At 37.5% G+C, this 25,628-nt stretch overlaps 1 protein-coding gene across 4 annotated transcripts in view; it reads right to left on the reverse strand.

Annotated features, from left to right (window-relative positions):
* Positions 1-25,628, reverse strand: part of TBC1D5 (TBC1 domain family member 5) — a 504,373-nt gene that overhangs the window by 301,286 nt on the left and 177,459 nt on the right. For all 4 annotated transcript variants that reach the window (XM_060180867.1, XM_007529715.3, XM_007529708.3 and 1 more), the window contains one exon: positions 13,355-13,483. In XM_060180867.1, the coding sequence (XP_060036850.1) occupies positions 13,355-13,451 (97 nt within the window). In that variant the 5' untranslated portion in view covers positions 13,452-13,483. The remainder of the gene's footprint in view (positions 1-13,354; positions 13,484-25,628) is intronic.

Raw genomic sequence — 25,628 nt, forward strand, 5'->3', positions numbered from 1 at the left:
TAAAACTGCATATTCTGCAAAATTTAATGTTTTCGATATGGATCTCTAGGAAAAAACTGCCAAGCTCAATTCTTAAAAATAATAATTGACCTCAAATTGGTATCAGACAATGATACTAAGATATCTACTTTATTCTGTTAGCTATATATAACCAAATTGATCAGAATTAAAACCATGTATACAACTGAGCTAATAATATTAAAGTTACTGTGAGAATATTTATAATAAAATTACTATGTGACTCAGCAAAATTATTGCATTTGATTATAAAATGCACATAATACCTAATAATACACCTTTCCAAATACATGAGTCCTTTACTAGATTAGTATTGCAAAGCTTTTTTCCCATCTGTGACTTGTCCTTTCATTTTTCATAAAACTGTCTTTTTATGAAAAGTGGAGATTTAGTACTTTTTTGACTTATATACTATAAATACTTCTTTATGAGAGGAAGAGATGCATATAGCAAATCAGGGAACTGTTCTGGTATATTTGATGTCAGCGATCAGTCGTGACACCTACACTTGCAAGGTGGGCAAGCTTGGGTGCTGCACCTCTTGGGTCATTAAGGTTTTATTATTATTATTTTTTATTTATTTATTTTCCCTTTTGTTGCCCTTGATGTCTTTTTATTGTTGCTGTTGTTATTATTGTTGTTATTGATGTCATCATTGTTGGATAGGACAGAGAGAAATGGAAAGAGGAGGTGCAGACAGAGAGGGGAAGAGAAAGAGATACCTGCAGACCTTCTTCACCACCTGTGAAGTCACTCCCTTGCAGGTGGGGAGCCGAGGGCTCCAACCAGGATCTTTACGCTGGTCCTTGCGCTTTGCGCCACGTGCAGTTAAACCGCTGCGCTACCACCCGACTCCCGGATCATAAAGGTTTTAATGAAATCTAATTTTGTTCTTTTGTGGATTGTTATTTGTGTATCTAAACTGATATTGGCAAACCCAATATCACCCAGACATTATATCATCTCCTATATATTTTAATTGTTTTGCATCAGATTTTGTGAAAGGTATATTTTTGAGATTTCTTTCCCATTTCTCCCATTTGGAGGTAGATATATGATTTTTCCAGCAGCACATATTGAAAATACTGTTCTTTATCCATCAAAGTGGCTTTGTTCTTTTGCCAAGACCACTTGGCTCTGTATTTGTCTATTGCTAAGCTCTCTACTCTGAAGTCACTTGGTGTCAGTTGTCCATTTTTGTTCTCCTATAATGTTATGTTGGCTATGATGGAAGATTTTTGGTTTTAATAGAGAAAATTCTGTCTGTTCACTTTGGAAAGTGATCAGACAAATACATATAATCAGGCTGTGAAGGCCTTAGAAAGCCACTCAATCCAAATACAGGCTGCTTTATAAACTTGGAAAGGTGGTTCCAAATCCTTGACATGAATCAATTCTTAGGCCTAGTACATATTAAATACATTAAGGGAATGCTTTCTTATTTCAAAAAGTTTTAAACAATTCTTACTCATAAGATGACAACATAATCAAAATTAGGGGGAAGTCACAATTTATTTCTTATATTTAATATTCTGATTAAATAAATCAATGTTTCCTTTTTTAAAAAAAAATCTACAACATAGACTTCCAGAGGTGTGGCCATTGGGGAGCAGTTGCTACATGTGGTTCCCTTAATTAACTAGTTAAGCTACAAAAAATAACCTGAAAACTTGCCAAATTGCAAGTGGGATTTCTTAAGAAATTCACTAAGCGACAGATGGGTACAAGCCCGTACGGTCAATGAATGAGTAAAGGGTGACTGAGAGATTCTCAGGACTCAAGAAACTGCTCTAAGGGGTCTGGGACCATCTCGGTACCACAAGGACTCACCAGTGAGTGAGGAAAAACCTGGCCAAGAACTATGCATGCAAATTCAGTTATCAAGAAGCTGATAGTTTTTAGTGATTAATTTCCAACGACTTATTTTGTGATATTCAAAAGTTTGATTATTATTGCTGTGTTAAGTGAAAATACAGGTACATGATAAAATTTAAATTTTTTGAGCATATATTTTTGCTACGCTAACCAACAATGAAAGTTTTAAATACTATTTACATAATGAAACAGAGGGTAAGTATTGGTAAGTAAGAAAAATAAGTTGTTTTATTTACATTCTTATAAACTTTGCTTTCTGGATTTGTATGGTCTTCATTACTTTATATCTAGCATCACTTCAATAAAATAACTCAGTCCATTAAAAGTTTCTTTCTGTTATAGGAAGTCAAGAATACATTATTACATTTTTCTATGTGAAGTATGTTATTAAATAATAGCTTGTACACTAATTAAAGCAAATCTAATTGTGAGAACACATTGACATTGTTAAAGTAAATTACTCAATTTGTTAATAGTTTCATTTCAAGTGACCTTAATTGTATTAATTGTGATAGTAGCAAATTAAATTGAAAAGCATTAAATATACACAGTTCTAATATGTCCTAGAGAAACACATCTCCTATTGCACCAGCAAAAGGAAAGTAATGATTATATAGCCCCACCCCAATCTCTTCTCTTCTCTTTCTCCCCACACCTCCTTTCTCCCTCTCATTCCCCCACCTCTCTCTATCTCTCTGTCTCTCTGTCTCTACACACACACACACACACACACACACACACACACACACACACACACCCCAAACAGCAAAGGTCTCATCAAACACTACTACAACTACTAATATATTAAGAATGGCATCATGGCATAAAACATAGCCATATATAAATATCTGAGTTTTAGATAAATGGTTAATTTTAGGGTGTTCTTTAATTCTGGTTAAGTGACCTGAAGCAGTGAAGCTTCACAAGTGACCCCCACACATCAAAAAAGGGGGGATGCAGAATAAAGAATATTTTGTCAAAAATCTTATTCATTTGCTGATATTTTTCCAGAGAGGAAGACAAAGGCAGGAACTCTGTTTCTCTGACAGACAGAGAGACTTTCCCTCTCTGAGAAAGACACCAGCACAACAAAGGCCAGGCTCAAACCAGAGTTGCACAAGACAAAGCAGACCTCCTCACAGGTGAGCTATCTTATTTGTCTGCAATAGCTGCATTTGCTTCTTCATTATCAATATTTAACTATTAAATGTTGACGCAATTCCTGCTTAATCTGAGATTGTAAATAAACACTTCAAATGAATGAGCAAACATCAAATCTGTGGTCTATAGTACTTACTCTACATGTTAAGCATAATGTGCCTCTCTCCTCTCCACGTATCAGTCATCACTGAAACTTCTTATCATGTAGTAATATATCTAAATAAAAATCTGTAAGCTCAGTAAGATAGACTTATTCACAAAATCCAATGAAAGATCAAAGCTTCCATAAAGAACAATAATCACTATGATTTAAAGGAATAAAATAATTACCAAATATTAGAATATAACAGCATTTGCAAAGATCTCAATAAATTATAATTTAATAGAAATGTATTAAAATAAAATGCCCATTTAAAGTAAACAACTTGAGCTGCTATAACTTTATGACTTAAAATCTTAACTTCTCCAGTTTAAAACAATCAGATTTTCCTAACATGTGAAAACAAAACAGCTTGAGTTAGCATAACTTCTCTTTAACTTTCCTATAGTCCCCATAAGTGACTCATTATCAGAACATGTAAGAAGCATGAAAGTCAAAGTCTAGAACAAAGTACCAGTATTAAATGAAAAGGTATATATTTCTCTTTTTTTTTTCTGTTACATTTACTGGAGCGTCTATGCTTTGTGGTGATCCCACCCACCCCACCCCCCCGCCCCCAAGAAAAAAAATAAGAGACAGGGTAAGAGGAAACAGAGCTAAAGCTTCCCCGAATGAAAGTCTCGGGTACCCAGGCTGGAAGCTGGGACACTCAGTGATGAAACAGTCACCTCCCAGGGGATCTATCTTATACTGTTATTTCTAGATAAGTAAAGCTCACTCCTGAGACCTTTATCCTTACCACAACTCGCTGGGTAATACTTTCCTACTTATACTAAGGGTCCATTTCTTTCTTCAGTCAGGTTTATGCTTTACTTTCACATCTGCCATTATATATGACAAGTGACTTCCTGATCACTAATGCTTAAATTAAAAATATCATCCCACATCAATATTCTGCATTGTCTTCCTGTGTGATGTCTATCACGACGTTAGGTCATTCTAATGTTTTTATCGCCTCTCTCCTTATTAGAATGTAAGTTACATGAGAAGTTTTCTCCATGTCACTCAGCAACACAGCTCATGACCAAAAATGCTAAACGCCACATGGTAGTCACTCAATGTGTGTTTGATGAACAAGAGGATGTTCAAAACCAAACTTCATATAAAACCAAGATGAACAAAATCACTAAAACCTCTATCACCTTTTCTGGATAACTAAAGAACAACTTTGCTGTCGGAACTGTCATTCTTATTTACCTTGAACTATATTTTAGTAATATTTGTCTTGCTTCTACTCTGTTCATCCCTGTGAAGCAGTCTGGAGACTTGTAAACTGGCTAAAAATGGACCAAGCCCATAATCCAGCAATTGCTCTACTGGGGATACAACCAAATGAAGCAAATACACCCAGCGAAAGAGACCTATGTACACATATGTTCATGACAGCATAATTTGTATTAGCCCAAACTTAAAAGCAGTCCCAACATCCAATAACATATTAGTGGCTAGAAAGCTGTGTTATATACACACAAGGGGATGTTACTTAGCTGTTAAAAATGATGGACATCCCTTCATCTCATTTGGATGAAACTTGAAGAACAATGTTGGTGAGTAAGTCAAAAAGGTAAGATGAATACTGCGTGATCTCACTCAGTTTTTGGAATTTTAGCAATAAGGACAGAAAGAGAAAACACAAAGTAAAACTTCATTTGGTATATCGCATCAAACCAGAGCTCTCTAGGGAAGGCAGACAGTAGTAGTGTAGAGGGTTCTGGGGGTCTTGGTGTCTGATGGTGGGAAAGACCTAAAGAGAAAGCATGTTTTGCAGTGTTATCACAGGGAGATGAGAGGTCATACCCATCAGTCAACAACTGTACTATAAAACATTAACACCCCCAATCTAAAATCAGACACTTGAAGAAGGCAGCAAATCATAATACGATAACAAAACAGATTTGCATAGTGAGTTTTTCTTGCTTACTACTCAAAAAAATTATCAAGATACATAGTAATGAATTTTATGAAGAGAAACATGAACAGTAAGTTTACTTAGATCTGCAGAAAATCAAATTTTGGGTTCACGTCCATATATTCACATAAGTAAATAGAATCATGAAAATTAAGAAAGCACTAGGTACTGAATAGCAACATTCTTTTAATCATTTTATATTTACATATTTATATTTTCTCCTTTTACCATCCTTTACCAATACTATTCTCACAAAAAAGCACTACTCACTTTGGATATTTTGAAAGCTCTATATCTGTAGCTTCTATGAGTTTTTGCTCTTCTCTATATTACACTTAAAACTGTACCTTCTAAGTGTTTGAAGTACTGTTCCATTTGTCTAATTTCAATTGCCAGGGATTTCTACAAATTAGTTCTTATTTCTCTTCTTTTCCTTCCTCTGAATTCCTTATCTTCTCAAAAATATGAACTCATCTCTCTAAATCATGGTTTTTCAAAGTAAAGCCTCCTCTTTCCAGTTTCTCTCCAGTCTAATTTAGAGAAACTGGGCCCGGCATATTCGCTACTCTGATTTTGCCTCCAGCTAGTGTCCTATCACACCTAACACAATATGCTTTTTAAGATACTTTTAATTATCCATTTTTCTCTATGTCTCTGTCACTTAAAAATCTACAATTTCACTCATCCATTCAATTAATAATCAAAAGTTCCATCTATTTAAACTCTCTAGAAATTCCTTAATATCTAGAAAGTATGTTTTACTTTAAAAGATATTTCTTGAAGACAGTAATACAGATTAATGGTCTAACAGAATGGGGTGACAGGTAGAGTACAGACACATTTTATGAAAATAGTCAGTATTTTACCATAGCTACAGATGTATTTTACTACAGATTTGTCAAAATCATAAAATGCACACCAAAAGAGAATCCTGCTGTTTCTACAGATACAGATGTGGGTAATAACGGCGTGCCACTGCAGCTTCATCAATTTTAATGACCTATCTGCTCTACTGGTGAGAGTGATAATGGGGGAGAGGTATGGGGTGTGCAAGGAGGTATGGAAAATCTGTATGCCTTCCTTTATAATGTTGCTGTGAACCTCAAACTATTTAAAATATCTTTAAAAGAACAACAAGAACACAACTTCAACCCATGTTTTCTCTGAACCAAATACAAATCAATGTAGATCAAAATGATTACAGTAAATTAAGCTGGACTGCTCACTACGACTAAACCAGTTCTAAGGAACTAACATATTTATCAAGCACTTACATAAGATTAACTAGAGCCTTGATAACAGATCATTCCTCACCTCCTTTCCATTCCCTCGACGTCAAGCAGCTTTGCCTCTAGTATTCCCATATGCCCTTCGTGACTGCTGGCAATGCATTACTCCCTCAGCCTCCTGACTACCCTAGTCCACAACTTACTGCTGTGCCTTGCCACCTTCTTCCATATCTGCAAACTTTCTCTTCCTCTTAAACAGTCAGTGACTCTATCATTAACTGTTTCACCTATACTCTCCCGACAAACCGTGTCTGTTATTCTTTGAGCTAAATGTTAGATGTCTTTAGCTCAACACAATTATGTAAATTTACAAACGTTTATCACTTATAAAACATGATATCTAGGGGGATGGGCATTAGGGCACTGGGTTAAGCACACATAGTACGAAGCACAAGGAACAGCTAAAGGATCCTGGTTCAAGCCCCCAGCTCCCCATCTGCAGGAGGGTTGGTTAGCAAGCAGTGAAGCAGATCTGCAGGTGTCTACCGTTCTCTCCCACATCTACTTTCCCCTTCTCTTTCAATTTCTCTCTGTCCTATCAAACAACAACAGAAACAGCTGCCAGGAGCAGTAAATTCCTAGTGCAGGCACCAAGCCCCAGCAACAACCTTGGAAGAAAAAACAAAATACAAACAAAAACACATTATCTAAACATTATCTCCCTCTCTTTAAATTTTATTTATTTATTTATAATTAGATAAAGACAGAGAGAAATGGAGAGTAGGAGGAGTTAGAGAGGGCGAGAGGAAAGAGAGACACCTGCAGCCCTGCTTCACCACTCATGAAGCTTTCCCCTTGCACATTGTAATGTGTGTGTTTAACCAGGTGTGATACCTCCAGGTCCCTTCTCTCTCCGGTGTGTGTGTGTGTGTGTGTGTGTGTGTGTGTGTGTGTGTGTGTGTGTGTGTGTGTGTGTGTGTGTGTGTACACACCACTGCCAGGGTTTCACCACTCTGGGATGACTCTTCAGGCAGAAAGAGAGACAGAGAGAGAGAAAGAGATCAAGGCACTGAAGCTTCATCCAGTGCAAGAGGGCCCAGCTGATGTCCAATTTAAACTTGACCCCCACGGATATATATCCTATTCACTCTGGACACTGTTCCACAGAACTTCAAATTCTTCATTCTACCATTCACTCTAATTCTCTCATTTAACAAATAAAAAAAGATAAAAGTGACGATTCACTCATTTCTCTACCACAAGTTTAGGAACTTATCACACACTGAACATAATTTCTCCTTTCCTGTGAACGCATAAACAATAATCCTCTCATCTACAAATCCCTCCATCTTCACTTTAAATCAAATCTCTAAATTTTCAAGAGCCCAGTATTTTATTTCCTTGATTTTTAACTTTTTAAATTTTAATAAGTTTCCCCTCCATCCTTCATGCCAGTTTATAATAGCATGTATAATATATTTAAAATATTAAAGGTGATTATTGAAATTACAAGAGCCACTTGCACATTTTCTCCTTAATATCTTGACTTCTTTGGTCCTATACTCTGGTGATTTTCCTTCCACTTTAGTGCTGCTGTCTTCCTAGCAGGTTCCCCTTTTGTTCAAAAGCTTTTAAAATACTTTCATTAAAAATATTCTCAGGTACGCTCCTCATCTGAGAGGAGTTATTGTTGATTGGTACACAACCCCCCCCATTACACTGCTACCATAGTCAAGCCAAATATATTTTAAAATATATCCAGACAAACCCTACATACTAACTTGAAGACCCATACATCTAAATATTTCAGCGTGTTCTTATCTGAATATCATGATAACACTTCTAACTCATGTAAGAAATTGAATTTAACATCCTCTCTGCTAGAGTCCATGTCATCTACACCACATGAATTCCTTCTCTAATATTCTCATCTCAGTCCAGGGAACACTGTAGACCTAATTATCTGGCATAAGTGTCAATTTGGCAAACTGCATGTCACTTAAACTGTCTCTCCTTTTAAATTTTATTTTGTTATCCACATTCTCTTTATCTGTATTAGTGATTTAACAGTGATTTATAAGATTATAAAATAATAGGGGTATAATTCCCACACCACTCCCACCCCTGAAAATTCTATGCCCCCACCCACTTCCATCAGTAATCACCATAGTTTCCCAAGGTTGTAGATATAGGTTGACTACATATATCTTTTTTCTTCAAGTTTATGTTTCAATTATCTATATTCTTCTTAAGAGTGAAATTGCCCAGTGAAACCACCTTCACTTCCTTACTTCACTAATCATAACTACTACCAGTCCCATCCATTTTGTCCCAAATATAACACAAATAACTTCTTTTTTTAACTACAGATAAGTATTCCATTGAGTATATGTCCCATGACTTTAATTTTGTATTTGTGATTCAAACTAGTAATTTTATTCCATTGTTTAAGGTTTCTCCAATTCTACCTAAGTATTCCAAATAGTGTTATTTCTGATATTTTAAACTTTTAATCAGTAAAATGATAGCTACACACCAGAGAAGCACGTGGGCCATTTGGGCAAAGATGTTCGACCCCATGTGGAAGCTGGTGCCATTTTTATTTACCTCTAAGATCCTACCTTCACTTCCTCTAAAAGCCACTCTTTTTAAAAAAATTTTTTTTGTATTTATTTATTTTCCCTTTTGTTGCCCTTGTTGTTTAACATTGTTGTGGTTATTATTGTTGTTACTGATGCCGTTGTTGTTAGATAGGACAGAGAGAAATGGAGAGAGGAGGGGAAGACAGAGAGGAGGAGAGAAAGACAGACACCTGCAGAACTGCTTCACCGTTTGTGAAGCAACTCCCCTGCAGGTGGGGAGCCGGGGGCTCGAACCGGGATCCTTACGCCGGTCCTTGTGCTTTGCACCACCTGCGCTTAACCGGCGGCGCTACCGCCTGACTCCCCAAGGTTTTCTTAATGATAATATATATATATATATATAATTTTTTTACGTAGGTAACACACATTTTATACACAAGGATGGAAAGAGAGCTTTTGAAATAGTTATATAGAAAGACAAAAACACATTAATTATTTGAATACTATAAAAGCTATAAGACAGAAGATTTATACAGTTGAAGTTAATAACTCTGGCAGTGTGTAACAAAATGATATTGTCAAAAAGACAATATAGAAAACTGTCCTTTCATGCCACTCTATCATAATATTATGAATATAGCCAGTTATTCCAAGTATATTATTTTATTATCAACAGGTTAAATCCTCCTAACTTTGACACTATTGTTTCCAGTTTAAAATAAAATGATTACTTAGCAGTTTCACTGATCATTAAAATTTAATCATGAAAAGCTGAATAAACTCTCGCACTATTTGAGGTTTTAGTAGAATTATAGATAATTTGTCAATTGTTAGTTAATACCAATGAATTAAACATCTTGAATTTTAAGGTGGCTATTTATATATATGAACAAATTTAATACAGTCCAGAAACACGTTATACTTTCTATGCTTTTGCCATTTGAATATAAAAATCAAGCAGTTGAAAGTTTAACTAAAAAAAAAAAGTTTAACTAGTAAGCAAAGTATTCTAATATGTTACGTGCATATACTGAAAACAGATTTCTTAGTTGCTTTCATATACCCTCCTCAATAAACCCACAAAAATAAAACATAGAAATAACATTTTGTCTCTAACATTCCTATCATGTGTTTATCTTTGCTGATCTTTTCCAGAGTGCTAAGAATCTTTTAACTCAGTAAATCAGTTTCTTTAGAAAAGATAAAATTCAGATTCGATAAATTAAAATGCATGTGTTTACTTGGGTGCTCTATAAAAAGAATCACAAAATGCAAAATCAAAAACAAGATATGACCTCTGCATTAGGAAAGCACAGACTAAGCAAATACGTAACAAAATGAGTTATCAGCCATTACAGACTGCCTTATGGGGAGTAGCAAAGTGTAGAAGGCTTTACATACAGGGAGAACCCCACAGAAGATATATATTAAAATAAACAAACACACTAGTAAGGTGATGATTATTCAAGTTAAGTATGACAGCCCCATTAAAATTCAATACATGGTTTTTTCCTGCAAAATGGAAATCGAAGAAGATGAAATAGATGCTTTCTATAAAATATTTACATAGACAATGCACAAAACTCACCATGGTTAGTAACCTTTATGGCTCTGAAGAACTACATATTTACATATCATTCTTTCTGCATGTGCGTGTGCGTATGTGTGTTTTGTATATATTTTTAACAGTTGACAGCTGTTTTAGAGCATACAGAGATGCCAAGCTGAATGAGGGTCTTGATTACTTCAAGATTAGCTATCTAAAGTTTCTATTCATTTTAAGTGTTGTTAGTTGGAAGAGTCATTAGTCACTTCCTTGTCTCATAGAACATCAGCATACATTTACATTGTTAATGAACATTTGGGGTAAATGAATTAATGGCACTTTTAAACATCAATTCAGTCCTAATAACTTTGTATGTCATAGAAATGTTAGACTAGGATATAAACGAAGTCTTTTCAGCAAAGGTAACTACTCATTCCTGCAAACAATCAAGGATAAAATTAATTTAAAATGTTCTTTAACCAGGTTTCAAAAACCCCTCAAAATTTAATGAAACAGACCAGAGAAAAGCATTCATTTAAAAAAAACGACAACTATGATTTAAAAGACGTATATAACCAGAAATAGAGTGGCAATAATTTGGTGAAACCATTCTACATACTTATAACACAAAAATGTACTTCCTTCATATTTAAAGACATGCCTACACAATAATTTGACTTACGACTACTTCTTAAAGATATCACAAAGGAGAGAAACAGCTAGGAAAGGTAGCGGCCTTTTTCCAGTAAAATTTTTAAATACTAAAACTGAAATGAAGCATTATTAATTTTTTCATGCTAGTACACTAAGCAGCAATCTTTTTGGAAGAGATTCTCAGGTAGGGTCAGATTTAACAACAAAAAAATTAAATTGTAAAAATAACCTCAAAGATAATATTTTCATGAAAAAACAAAAGTTGAAGTTATATGATCTAGAGGGTAGTAACAATCAGCTTGCTGCCCATAATCAAAGATCTTTATGTCTCTTAGAGGGCCAAATTCAGTGATATAAAATCAATAACTCAATGGCTCTTCCCTGGCTAAACCTTGCCCGAGATTTGCAAGCTAGGACAACTGGTCTACCTGTGACCAGGCACAGTGAAGTCTACCTTCACCTGTGTGAATTACAAAGTACAGTAAAAATAATGGATTGGGCCAGCAGGGACTATGGGTTTAAGATGAACTATACCCCCATTCTATCAGTTCACTTTACAATCTGATTATCAGGAACCTACCACATGTCCCATTTCTTCTTTGGGAAGAAAGGTGGGTAGGTAAGGTATCTCCTTCCTTCCCTTTAAAATCTGTCTGTTCACATAAAAGATTCCACGACTCACACGACCAAGCTCTAGTGAGTTTGCTTGACCCCATTAAAATGTAAGAAGACATCAAAGACGCACAAAAGTCATGAGTACATTCAATGAAGTCAGGAACATGCATACTAAACAAATAGTCATGAGGGCAGGCCACGGCACACCTGGTCCTTACAGTGCTCAAGGATCTGGGTTCCTATTCCTGGGCGGCCCCTGCAGGCAGGAAGCTCCACAAGTGTCTAAAACAGTCCTGCAAATGTCTCTCTTTCCCTATTTCCCCCACTCCCCTCAATTTCCCTCTGTCTCTATCCAAAATTAATTAATTAATTAGTTTAAAAGAAATAGGCATTTCAAGATGTCAAAAACATTCAGAAAACATGAGATAATGGCAGACCTTTATGTCAATACTATTTTATCTAAAGTATACAAGACATGTGAATGACTTCAACTTATAATATTACTTGTTGCTATGCTTTTAAAAACCGCTTCTGTTTCATTTGGTTTAATCCCCCCTGCTTAACACTATTCTATTTACATAACCACTTCATTCTATTTACATAACCGCTGTTAACAAGCACCACCCTCCCTCCAGGGCATTGGTGGTTCAGTGACAGAATTCTTGCCTGCTCCGCCCCCTCTCCTTGTCATACCCTGATTTTCACCAGTCACTTTTCTCTCCACCCTCTCTGCGTCGCATCCTGTTCCCACCCTACTGGGCTAGTATATTTATAAGGACAAGATTGTTTGTAGTTTTTAGTTTAGTTTAGCTTAGCTCGGCTTAGATTGCGCTGCGTCCTGCATGAATAAAGAGATACTGCGTACAACCCAGCCATGAGTCGTCTGTTACCCACCCGTGAAGCCAGCCCGGCGAAAACAACAATTACTTTTGTTATGGTTGTTGTTATCATCATCATTTTCATTTTACCAGAGCACTACTCAGCTCTGGTTTATGTGGGTGCTAGGGATTGAACCTGAAGCCTCAAGAGCCTCAGGCATGAAAAGTCATTGTGCATAACTATTATGCTATATCTTGCACCCACTCATAATGTTGTCTTAAAAATATATGACACAATCATGATAGATGTATATTTCATGAGTGAACAAGCAAAAGTTGCTTGATTTAATGATACAACTTTATCAAGTGTTTCGTGAAGTTTTTAAAATAAAACTACAAAATTTCTCCCAAATTCATTGTTTCTGAGACACGTTATTATTAATCCTGAGAAAATACGTCAGAATTCTGATATACCTAAATCCAATGAATTTATTTTAAGAAAAGGTTCTGAATACAGTTTGTTTTGTAAAGAACAACAGTTTATTACACATTTGCCAATGTTTCTAAAATCTGAAAGTTGACGCTTTCTGGCACTCATTAGTGTCAGGTAGATGCATTCAGGGAAATGTTCGGTTGTTATGGAGCAAGTTATACAAGTAGAACAGGGTGGGCTACCTAGAGAGCATTTTCTCAAGGTCCTGACAGCGGCATGGGTGGGCTACCTAGAGAGCATTTTCTCAAGGTCCTGACAGCGGCATGACGCATCTGTGGTGAGAACCCACCTTACCTTCAGATCTGCGTGAATAGCTCGACAAGGGGTCAACTCCCACTTCCTGTTCTTCCTGCGCCAGAGGGTGTCTAGCTTCAGATAAGGAATGATACATTTTCCAAAGTGATCAAGTCACTAGCAGGCCACCTGGAAGGTGAAAAACAGAGTGAATTTTTTTACCTTCTTTTTCCGTGACTTGGAATAAAAACAAGGCTGTTGATTAAATGAGCAGCACAGACATTGACGACTTTTCCATAGGCCTCAGGGACTGTCACTACACACTGATTGTTATCTAGAATGAAGTAAAAGAGTACAACATTTCAACAATTTCTCCCAAAAATCTAAATTTCACTGGTGACCTTTATCATGCACTGTTCGAAGGGATTTATTTTCAAAAAGTTGAACTGCATGTTAAACATTTAAAATATAGAAAATATAGCAAACCAATGCCATTCATAATGATTATTATGCCATTCAGTTATACACATCTGTCCTGTCTTTGTTCTGAGCATTTAAATTGCATATATTTTAATTTGTCCTATTGTGGTAAATATCCAGATTATATAAATGATAACAGTTTATTTTCTACACAACCATGTCATTACCATAATTTCTAATTGGACCCTTAGTATTTCATTATATAGCCAGTAACACCTTATGTAGCCAATTATTTGTTAGTAAGAAATATAGAATTGGTGTGCAGCACTACAACTAGTCAAACAATGAATATCTTCTAGCGATATGTCTGTAATATACCCATGTTTATTTCCTTAGGATAAAATTTTACCAGTGAAATTGCCTGACCAAAGATGTATTAAAAACCTAGGACTTTGTTAAACTCTTGGCAAGTAACATTTAGAAAGACTTGTGCATAATGAAACAATGGATTTCCGCTGGAGCAACATTTACAAGAACTTGTGCCCCACCACTATGACAGCTGGATTTGTCTGACAGCTAATGGAACTGTGAGCAGAAGAGTGCATGTTTTCCCTTTGCGAGTGGTGAAGCAGTGTTGCAGGTGTCTCTCTGTCTTTCTTCCTCTATCACTCCATTCCTCTTGATTTCTGGCTGTTTCTATCTAATAAATAAAGATAATTAAAAAATCAGAAGTCCTTTTAATTTTTATCCAGAGTAATATAACAAAATCCTTTACATATCATGATCAGGGGAATTACAGAAGAAGGAATAGGCATGGCAAGTCTAAAAAGCAGTTCAAAAAATTAGTATGCAATGTTCAAGAACATGAACTCGCTCCACTAGCAGAGGGAAGGTTCCCCAAAAGCCCATGAACACAAAATTCTTGAATGACTTCTTGTCAGCACACAACATTCCTCTATGCTATTTTTCCTTTAATATACTCTTACATATTTTCCAATTTTTATCAGAACCATTCAACTTTCACACACCAGCACATAAATGTTGTCATATATCCCTTTTGCTTAAATCGTGGCTGAGTAAAAGAAGCAGATGATCAGACGAAACACCATCAGGGACAGAAGAAAACTCTCATTGCCGGCACAGATAATTCCTAAAGTAAAAACTCCTAAAGGCATAAATCTAAATATGATTTCTATTTCCTTACTATATGTAAGCATCAAATGACATATGTTGTTAACTATACAGAAGGAACTTTGTGAAATGCATTGTATTTGAAAGTAGCCAAATACAGATGGTCATTTACAGAACAGAAGCTGGTAAACTCTACTGCTCAAATGAATGAGCAGAGTAAGAGATATTTACTTTACTACAAGTAGGATGATCAGAATATAAAACTTAGTGAGGTCTGGCAAAATGCATTATTAATTACAGGTCATCTCAACTGAGCAAAGAGTATACATGTCCCAGGCTATTGTAAATGTTCCTTGTTATATGCAACACTTCATATACCCTAGAGCACTAAGATGCATTTTCTTTTCACCAAGGAGCAGAGTGAGGTATAGAAAGATTAAGTTTTTTTAAAATCATTTTACTGGAGGAATAGTGGTTTACAGTACAGTTACAGATACCTGGGTACATTTTCACATTTCGGATCCTTATGGTGGGAAGCACTGGTGGTTCAGTGGTAGGATTCTCGCCTTATGGTGGCGCACCTAGTTGAGCACACACGCTACAGTGCTCAAGGACCTTGGTGCAGGCTCTCAAGTCTCCACCTGCACAGGAGGAAGCTTCAAGAGTGATGAAGTGGTGCTGCAGGCATGTCTCTCTCTCTCTCTCTCCATCTCTCTCAATTCATCTGTCTCTATCCAAAATAAATAAATTTAAGAAAATTCATATCTCACCAGGATAGTTGTCTTCAAAATATGCTTACCCACAACTTAGCTCACTTTCCATTGTCATGAACCCAAGCCCTCCAGCCCATGGCCCTTCTTTCCACCATGTCTGAATTTCTATAAACTTCTTAAATCTTTCTGTCCTCCGTGTTGTTTAGGTTGGACAAGCTTTCTGCTATTATCTCATCCAGTGTGTGTCCATCCCATTACTATCCCTTCTTAAGGAAGCTACTTCACATTTAAAAGAAAGATTAATTCTGATTTTGTATGTTAATTAAAATAGCTCAAAAGTTGGCACCAACCCAGACGGCTAAAAACATATGAATGGCTAAGGAAGTTGTGATAGATACACAAAACGGAATAGTAATACTACTCAGGTGTTAAAAATGGTGAGGATATTTCCTTTGCATCATCCTGGAAAAATCTTGAAGGAGTCATTTAAAATAGATAAACAAAAAAGGTAAGGGTGAATGCTAGATAATCCTACTTCTAGGTGAGAACTGAAGAAAGAAAAAAAGGGGAGGGAAAGCAAAAGATGAAACTTGGATTCTATGTGGTGTATAGCATCAAAGCAAAGGGCTCAGAAGGAAAAGGGATTGGAGTGGATGGAACACCCTCCATTGCGGCTCTGGTACTAGACGGTGAAAAAATGACCTAGTTTGGATGTGGATGTGTTTTGAAGAAATATCATGGAAAGATGAGAAACTGTACCCATGTGACAACAACTTTACTGTAAACAACTGCCCCCCAATAAAATGATTTAAGAAACCAATGTTATTCCCCATGTGAACTGAAGAAAAATAAGCAATCTCTAAGTAAAAATTCACATGATTAGCATTGCACAGATATTAACACAACCAAAACTTCTATAAATTAATGTATTCCTTCTGAGTCAGAAGTTCTACATATTCCAGCTGTAGCTATTCTTTCACTGTTTGTAGCACTCAGACATAGACTTAGAATTTTGTATGGTCTTTTCTGAAGGCATCTGTTCCCCAGGTGCCAGGCAGTGGTGATCCCAGGGAAGTGCACATAGTGCTATGTGCAAAGTCCCAAGTAGGGGCACCGCACCCCACCCGCAGGGGTGTCGCTTTCCTAGTGGTGAAGCAGGTCTGCAGTTATCTATCTTCCTCTCTTCCTCTGTCTTTCCCTCCCCTCCAATTTCTTTCTGTCTTATATTTTATATATATATAAAATGGAAAAGTGGCCACCGGGAGTGGTAGATACATAGTACAGGCACCGAGTCCCAGTAATAACCCTGAAGCCAAAAAAAAAAAAAAAAAAAGACATCTGTATTCAGAAAAGCTCACAGAAGCATATTTCATTCAATTAAAGTTTTGTCTGATAGGAAACACTGAAACTAAAAAGTAATGTTACTTTACATAAAGATATCGTCTATATGAAAAGCATATCCAAGAGCCGAAATAAACTACTTCTAAAGAGTTACTATAAAAGATGGGAGTGGACCTACAACCTCAAATGATATCTTGGCTATGAAAGAGAGCAACTTTGATAGAAGATGTATATTGTACATTAATAGCGATCAAACATTATTTATGTGGCAGAAACTATTTAGAGCTGCTGATAACGAAAGACAATTTTAACATTTGGGAATATGATGATCTAAAGACTTACATACAGGAAAGAGAGACAGGAAAGGAAAAAATTGAAGAATGAAATAAAACAAAGAAAGAATAGCTCATTTAAAAAAATTCTGTCAATCTTTAATGCAAGAGGGCAACATTAGACTTTAAGCTAATTAAGTATTAAAATCAATTATTTGAAAGTCTTAATATTTAATATTGGTTAGATTGTATATCAAAGTAGTTTGATTATTTATTTACTCCAAACCTTTCCAGAATATTTCATCTAACAATAGGGAGTCTGTTCCTCACAAGATAAGTGGATTTACAATGCCAAATAAATTATATAAGAGCATTTGCCTTAATACTTGTCATGCAATATTAAATATCACCCATTGGTAAAACCCTGAAACTGTATTTCACTTTTACCACACAATTGTACTAGCTGAAAGTTGCCTATCAAATAAGCATAGGACTACAACAAGGGAATAAATAAAAGAATAGTGACCAATAGAAAATTAAAATAATGAATTTTACTGGTGTTCAAGCTCTCAAAGGAAGAGGTATAGAAAAAACAATCTACCATAAAAATACTAGATTTATAAACAACATATAGAACTAGAATTATGTAGGAAAAGCAATAGAATTAATAGTAGACTTAAATATTTTATAATAGAAAATGAGAACGCATTTGGCTTTCCATATTCAAATGAAATAAAGTAGTAGAAAATGACTTTGACCCATACAGACTAAGAGAAAAAAATAACACTATAAGGAGTTTAAGAAACCAAGCAAAAAACTCTCCTTAATACAACCTCATATAATTGGACGTTACTTTCACAGATGCTCAAGATGCAAAGATAAGGGAAGCAGGTCAATCTAGTGACAAAACCTCTTATTACTATAAGTCAAAAAATTGTTAATAGTTCTTCTTCTTCTAGCGTTTGCCCTTCTTCCGTAGCCAGTCAACAGCGTCAGGTTGAGCCTGATGTAAAGTTTCGAGACCTCCTTTGAATCTGGAGAGGTGGCAGTCGTTGACTATGTGGGTTATAGACATCTACTCTATCCAATGAATTATTTAGCAGATTTATAAAATCAAAATAAATATCATGAAGAATTCAAGAAAAATTAACAATATTTGAAAATAAGAATGAGTAAGAATCACTTAAGCAATTATATTAAGCTGATGATAACAGAACTAAGCAAAAATTAGGTAGATATGCTTTCCATAAGTATAAAAAACCCAATGTTAAAAAAATTACTTTGGTGCATGCCTAGGGAGATATTTTCAAAAGCAACGGCTATGAGAAGATCCTTTTTTTTTAAGTCTATGAACATCTGATATAATTTATTCTTTGACTAGTAGTAAGTAATATGGGTAGGAGACTCAAACTACTATTTGAAGCTAGTTTAATTAAGTAATAATGACAGCAAAATACAATACTTACAAGAAAACAAGCACTGGATAAACTACCTTACATATAAACTCTTTTAAAACTCATAATAACTATCTAAGATAGATTATTACTATGCCCTTTTATGATGAGAAAACCACAAGTAACATATTGAAGGACATCTACATCAACTGAGCTTCAAATTACTTAACATATGTCCTATGAAAGTAAACCCAAAACACACAGCATCATTTTCTTTAGTGTTAATTATAATATAATGTAAAGCACTCTAGCTTGTTTCTCTCCTAGGCAAGTTTTTCAAAATGTAGGATAGAGTTGAATAGGCCCATACAAGTCAGAAAACATACGGTCCTTGCCAAATCACAATCTAGAGCAGATACTATGAAGTAGGAGGAGAAAAATAAGTAAGGTGTAGATGTAGTCAGAATTCACATCTGCCTCAGCAAAATTATGATTTATGAATAAAGCACAGTGGACTTTTGGAGTCACAATATATACTCAACAGTATAAATCATTTGAATCTCCAAATACTATGAATTAGCACTGTACCACAATACATAACAACTGACAGCACTGAGGGAATGTCTGCAGTAAGAACTATCACCTGGTCCTTTCCAGGCAAAAGAGCTTAAATAACAACAGTCCCATCCCATCACCCCACACCCTGCCAAGTGACGCTGAACATACCCTCTCACCCTCCACCCAGAGATTTTTACTTTGGTGGCCTGCTCCAAATTCAGTCAGATCCTGCTTTGAGTTTCTATTTCTGTTCTTCTTTCTCAACTTCTGTTTAGGAGTGGGATCATCCCATACTCAGCTTTGTCTTTCTGACTAAGCTCACTTAACATAATTCCTTCTAGCTCTGTCCAAGATGGGTCAGAGAAGGTGGGTTCATTGGACCAATTTACATTCCCACCAGCAGTGCAGAAGGGTTCCTCTGTCCCCACAGCCTCTCCAGCATTTGTTGCTGCTGTCCTTTTTGATGTATGCCATTCTCACAGGGGTGATGTGCTATCTCAATGTGATCTTTATTTGCATTTCTCTGACAATCAGTGACCTGGAGCAATTTTTCATGTGTTTGTTAGCCTTTTGGATCTCTTCTGTAGTGAATGTTCTGTTCATATCCTCTGCCCACTTTTGGATGGGGTCATTTGCTTTTTTGTTGCTAAGATTGCTGAGCTCTTTGTATATTTTGGTTATTATTAGTCTCTTGTCTGATGTATGACATCCTTCAGTCACTCCAAAGCTAACCTTATCAAAGCAAGGACTGCAAAAGCTGAATAAGGGCAAAAGACTGGCACACTTCAACGATGACTCTTTACTCACTATCAGGCCACCCATCAGCTGGGTCCCTAGTCAGGGAGTCCTGAGATTCCCAAACAGACATGATGAGCCTGGACCTCAAATAGATCCCTCTCTCCATTGTTACCAGTCATGTCTATCAGGAACAACACAGGAGACCCCTTTGTAGGCCCCCATAGGACCTTGCCCTCAATGTGGATCAACAATGGTAGAGAATGTTCCATGCTCCGAAGGGAGGCTGGACAACATACTCTATTTTCCACCTGTGGAAAATGAGTCCCGAGATTGGGGCAGCTTGGAACATTCCTACTCATGACCACAGAATGTGAGCTCAGATCTATAGGGATGCAGAGGCCACATAGGCTCCTAAGCTGAATATGGGTCCCAGATCAAATCCACCACCACTTCCAGCAGTCATTTCTTCCTTTATTTATTTACTAATTTCTTCTTCGAGAAGACAGAAAGACACTGAGAGGGGGATGAGACAGAAAGGGAGTGAGAAAGGCATCAACAGCACTACTTCACCTCTTGTGAAGCTTCCCCTTCAGAGGTGGGGGCTTGGAGGCCTGGACCTGGGTCTTGTGTGCATGATAATATGGGCACTTAACCTGGTCCATAAAGTTAAATAGTTTTTTTTTTTAACATTTTATTTTCTTTATTTATTCCTTTTTTAACTGCCCTTGTTTTTATTGTTGCAGTTATTGTTGTCTTTGTTGGACATGACAGAAATGGAGAGAGGAGGGGAAGACAGAGAGGGGGAGAGAAAGACAGACACCTGCAGACCTGCTTCACTGCTCGTGAAATGACTCCCCTGCAGGTGGGGAGCCAGGGGCTTGAACTGGGATCCTTATGCCAGTCCTTGCACTTAGCGCCACCTGCGCTTACCCGCTGCCTGACTCCCAAGTTAAATATTCTTAAGCCTGAGAGTGAGATCATCCCATACTCTCAGGCAGAAGTTGAAAAACAAGATCAGAAAAGAAAACAGAAATAGAACCTGAAATGGAGTTGGCGTATTGCACCAAAGTAAAAGACTCTGGGGTGGGTGGGTGGGGAGAGTACAGGTCCAAGAAGGATTCAGAGGACCTAGTGGGGGGTGTATTGTTATATGGGAAACTGGGGAATGTTATGCATGTACAAATATTGTACTTACTGTTGAGTGTAAAACATTAATTCCCCAGTAATAAAAAAATAAAATAAAAAATATATATTCTTAAGCTGGTTATTTTTCCATTAACCTCTAATCTTTTTAAATAAAGGAGATTTGTATCTAGATTCTATGGTACTGGCACACAAGAATGTAAATAAAATAAAATAAAATCACTTGCTCAATGAATCAATAAAATCTGTAAGACATACTTTGGTATGATTCCAAGATGGCTGTGCTACATTCTTGTTCCTACACACAAGCATAGTCTTAAAGATTCCTGAAGCATGTAATAGGAACAAATATCACCTTACATTACAGTGTTTGAGCTACAAAAGATGAGCTATTTTCCATGTTGTTAAATATGTCCTAAAACTCAATTAGAAAATACATATCAAAGATCTATTGGGGACTGAGCATTACAATACTTACCCTCATACCAAATACAAATTCATTTAGCAGAGAGCATAATTCTCTATACCACTTGGTGAGTGCTGTCATTATCACGACACAGCCGGTTCCAAAAGAATAGAAGTGCAGTGTTCACTTTCAACCATGATCCTGGATATCCTCACTATAGACAACAAACTAGATTGCTCAGAATGTTTTATTTTGTACAAAATCAAAAGCCTTCTGAAATGTCAGTCTTGAACACCATAAAATTATACAGAATGATTAGGAACTGGGCTTATAGTGAATATAAATATGGGAGCATATTAGGCTGCATTTAATTACCAGTTCAAACAACAACCTGATCTAACCTTTGACAAGTAAAATAAATGTTCTGAATAATTTAACTAAAGCAAACATTTGCTGTTAATGATAGCTAATTAAAGTAAGAGCTGTAAAGAGATGGGGGAGATGACAAAAAGAAGGGAAGGGGAAATAAAAAACTAATTAAGCTTGAGATATGCAGGATTCACTGGAACATGGTTTTTCAATGAATTTAATTCACATAAAAGGGCCAGCTCAGTAAAGAAATGTTATTTTTAAGTATCCAGATCAGAAAACATTACATATGATTAGAGATCTCATTCGTCAGTCAGTAAAAATCATTAGACTATCATAAGGACAAGAAAACCAAGTAAAGATAAGATTGGCTCCCTTCACTCAAGGAACTCAAAGTTTATTGATCTCTAGAGATGAGATACCAGATTTGTAAACATTAATTAATTGTTAAGCGCATGTGGCGCAAAGCACAAGGACCAGCGGAAGGATCCTGATTCGAGCCCCGGGCTCCCCACCTGCAAGTGGTGAAATAGGGCTGCAGGTGTCTTTCTCTTCCCCTCTCTGTCTTCCCCTCCTCTCTCCATTTCTCTCTGTCCTATGCAACAATGACGACATCAAGAACAACAATAATAACTATAACAAGGGCACCAAAAGGGAATAAATAAATATTTTAAAAAATTAATTAACTGAAAGATTTAATTGAAATAAAATAAATTAAAAAGTACAGATGCCTAGCTAAATAAAAATTGCAGCTAAAGTAACATTTGGGACGTACATAAACTAAAATGCACTCATTCTTAACCTGGGCCCCGCGGCAAAGAAGTGGCTCGCTTCATTCCTGTCCCACATCTTGGAATCTGAGTCTATGCCCAAAGTTTGGCGTCGTGCGAAGATTATAGCGGTTTTGAAACCAAAGAAAGACCCAACACTGGCCGCCAGCTATAGACCAATTTCTCTCCTCTCCGTGTGTTACAAACTCCTTGAGAGGCTGCTTCTGTCACGTATTTCTCCTCTTACAGAGAAATTCCTATCACCCGCCCAAGCTGGTTTCCGCCCAGGAAGATCTACCTGCGAACAAGCCCTGGCCCTCTCCACTTACATTGAAAATGGATTCCAGAAGAATTTAAAGACGGGTGCTGTCTTTGTTGATCTCACAGCAGCCTATGACACGGTCTGGCACCGTGGTCTCCTAGTCAAGATCTCAAGATGCCTGCCTCCATGGGTGGCCAACACTATATCGTTTCTTCTCCAAAAGAGAAGATTCCGGGTGCATCTGGGTGACAAGTCTAGCAGATGGAGACTTGTCTCAAGTGGCCTCCCCCAGGGCTCTGTTCTGGCTCCTACGCTATTTAATATTTACATCAATGACCTCCCAGAAACTTCTTCAAGGAAGTTCATCTACGCCGATGACATCTGCTGTGCAACTCAGGCATCAAAGTTCAACATCCTAGAAGAAACACTCACGAAAGACATGTCTCTGATATCTGATTACTGTAAAAAATGGCGAATAATCCCTAGCACTGCAAAAACGGTATCATCTGTTTTCCCTCATCTACACCATGCCTCGGCCTCGCATGAGCTTAATGTGCAGCTTGGCGGTACGAGAATCCGGCATGAAGCCCAGCCAGTCTATCTTGGCGTTACTCTCGATCGCACCCTGTCATTTCACGAACATCTCATAAAAACTGCAGCAAAGGTGGGCGCAAGGAATCACATCATTGCAAGACTGGCCAGCTCCTCATGGGGCGCGAGCGCTTCCACACTGCAATCATCATCTCTGGCATTATGCTATTCCACTGCAGAATACTGTGCCCCAGTATGGTTCCGTAGCCCCCATGTCCACTTGGTCGATTCCAAATTATATTCCTCCATGAGGATCATTTCTGGAACCATCCGTTCCACCCCGGTTCCATGGCTGCCAGTTCTTAGCAACATCGCCCCGCCAGATATTCGTCGGGATGCGGCATCATCTAAGTTCCTTTCCCACGTCTACGCTCGACCGGACCTGCCAATATACGCGGAGATCTTCGCCCACCCTGTCCAACGCTTGACGTCTCGTCACCCAATCTGGTCCCCTACGCCTACACTGAACTTCTCTGTTCCAGTCTCTTGGAAACAGAGCTGGCAGTCAGCTGAGGTAAAGAACAAACACCTCATCACAGACCCCTGCGAGCGTCAACCCGGCTTTGACCTAGCACGTTATGATTGGGCCCTCCTCAATCGCTATCGAACAGGCCATGGCCGGTGCGCCGCTATGTTCCATCACTGGGGAGCCAGAGACGACCCGAACTGCCCCTGCGGTTACAGACAGAGACTATGACCCACATAGTCAACGACCGCCACTTCTCCAGATTCAAAGGAGGTCTCGAAACTTTACATCAGGCTCAACCTGATGCTGTTGACTGACTACGGAAGAAGGGCAAACGCTAGAAGAAGAAGAATTACACATAAGAAACTTCCTCTGAAATGTACCTGAAATTGCACAGCCTTTATTTTACCTGGTAACCATAGCAGTAGTTAAATGAAGACCAATCGCTGTGGAAAGTAAGTGGGTGCTGTTTGCCACTGGAATAGCCACAGGAAAACTATCCAAGGGCGCAATGCTAAGGCACTCACCCAACAGCAGACAAGGACAGCTTTTCCCCAGCTACTTCCTATAACCTGCTGGTAGGAAAGGTCAAAATGCACTACTCAATTGCTCTAATCCAGCCTCATAGGAACTTGTTTTCAAATCGCCCAAACAAAAGGTGCTACAAGGTAAGTAAACTGAACATCCGATCTTCCTCTGTCAAATTTCAAATAAAACACCTTGACAAAATGCCAGCTGTCACTCAGGCCACTCAGTCTCAGAGATGGAGTGCATGGTCATGTTTACATAGCGATTATTATCTTCATAGTCCTAAGACACAAGTTAGCTTTACTGGATGGAACCCATTAGGAACTTTTTTATACAATTCTCATTCAAACATATAACATTTTTATTCTCATTTACAAGTGAAATGTTAGTAACTATGCATGATATTGTATAAAACCAAAGTGTGACAAGCTTAGAGTGTGATCTTACATTAAAAATATATAATTATGGGCTGAGGCGACAGAATAAAGGCCACACAAAAGACAAACTGTCATGCGTGAGGCTCTGAGCTCCCAGCTTCAATGCCCAGCAGCACTGCCAGCCAGAGCCCGGCAGTGCTGACTTCTGACTTCGCTCCCTCACCCTCACTAACAGTAAACACATAAAACGTTCTTCTCCTTCCTTCTGCCTCCAGGGTTACTGCTGGGGCTCCATGCTGGCACTACGAGTCCACTGTTCCTGGCAGCGATTTCTTTCCTTCCATTTTATTAGATAGGATAGAACAGAGAGAAACTGAGAGAGTGTGGGAGATAGGAAGAGAGGAATGTAAACAGCTTCACACTTGTGAGCCATCCCCCAGCAGGTAGGAGCCTGGGGCTGGAAAGGAATCCTTGTGCAGGTCCTTGCAGTTTTACTATCTGCACTTAACCAGCTGCCCCACCGCCCAGTCCCCCATAAAAGTTACTTTAAAAATATGTGTATATTTAGAATATATATAGGGACCAGAGACCAGGCAGTGGCGCACTTGGTAAAGCACATGCGTGTTACCATGGGAAGGTTCTGGATTAAACCCACCCCACCTGCAGGGGAGAAGCTTCTTATAGGGGTGAAGCAGTGCTGCAGAACCACTTCTCTCCCCCACCTCCCCAACCCTCACAATTTCTGTCTATATTCAATAAATAAATAAAAATAAACATTAAAAATAGACATACCCTTTAAAATATAATTAAATTCAATAATGTCAAAACATATATAAAACCACATATGAAAATTGT

This window comes from Erinaceus europaeus, chromosome 21 (assembly GCF_950295315.1).
Source record: "Erinaceus europaeus chromosome 21, mEriEur2.1, whole genome shotgun sequence".
NCBI classification, from domain to species: domain Eukaryota; kingdom Metazoa; phylum Chordata; class Mammalia; order Eulipotyphla; family Erinaceidae; genus Erinaceus; species Erinaceus europaeus.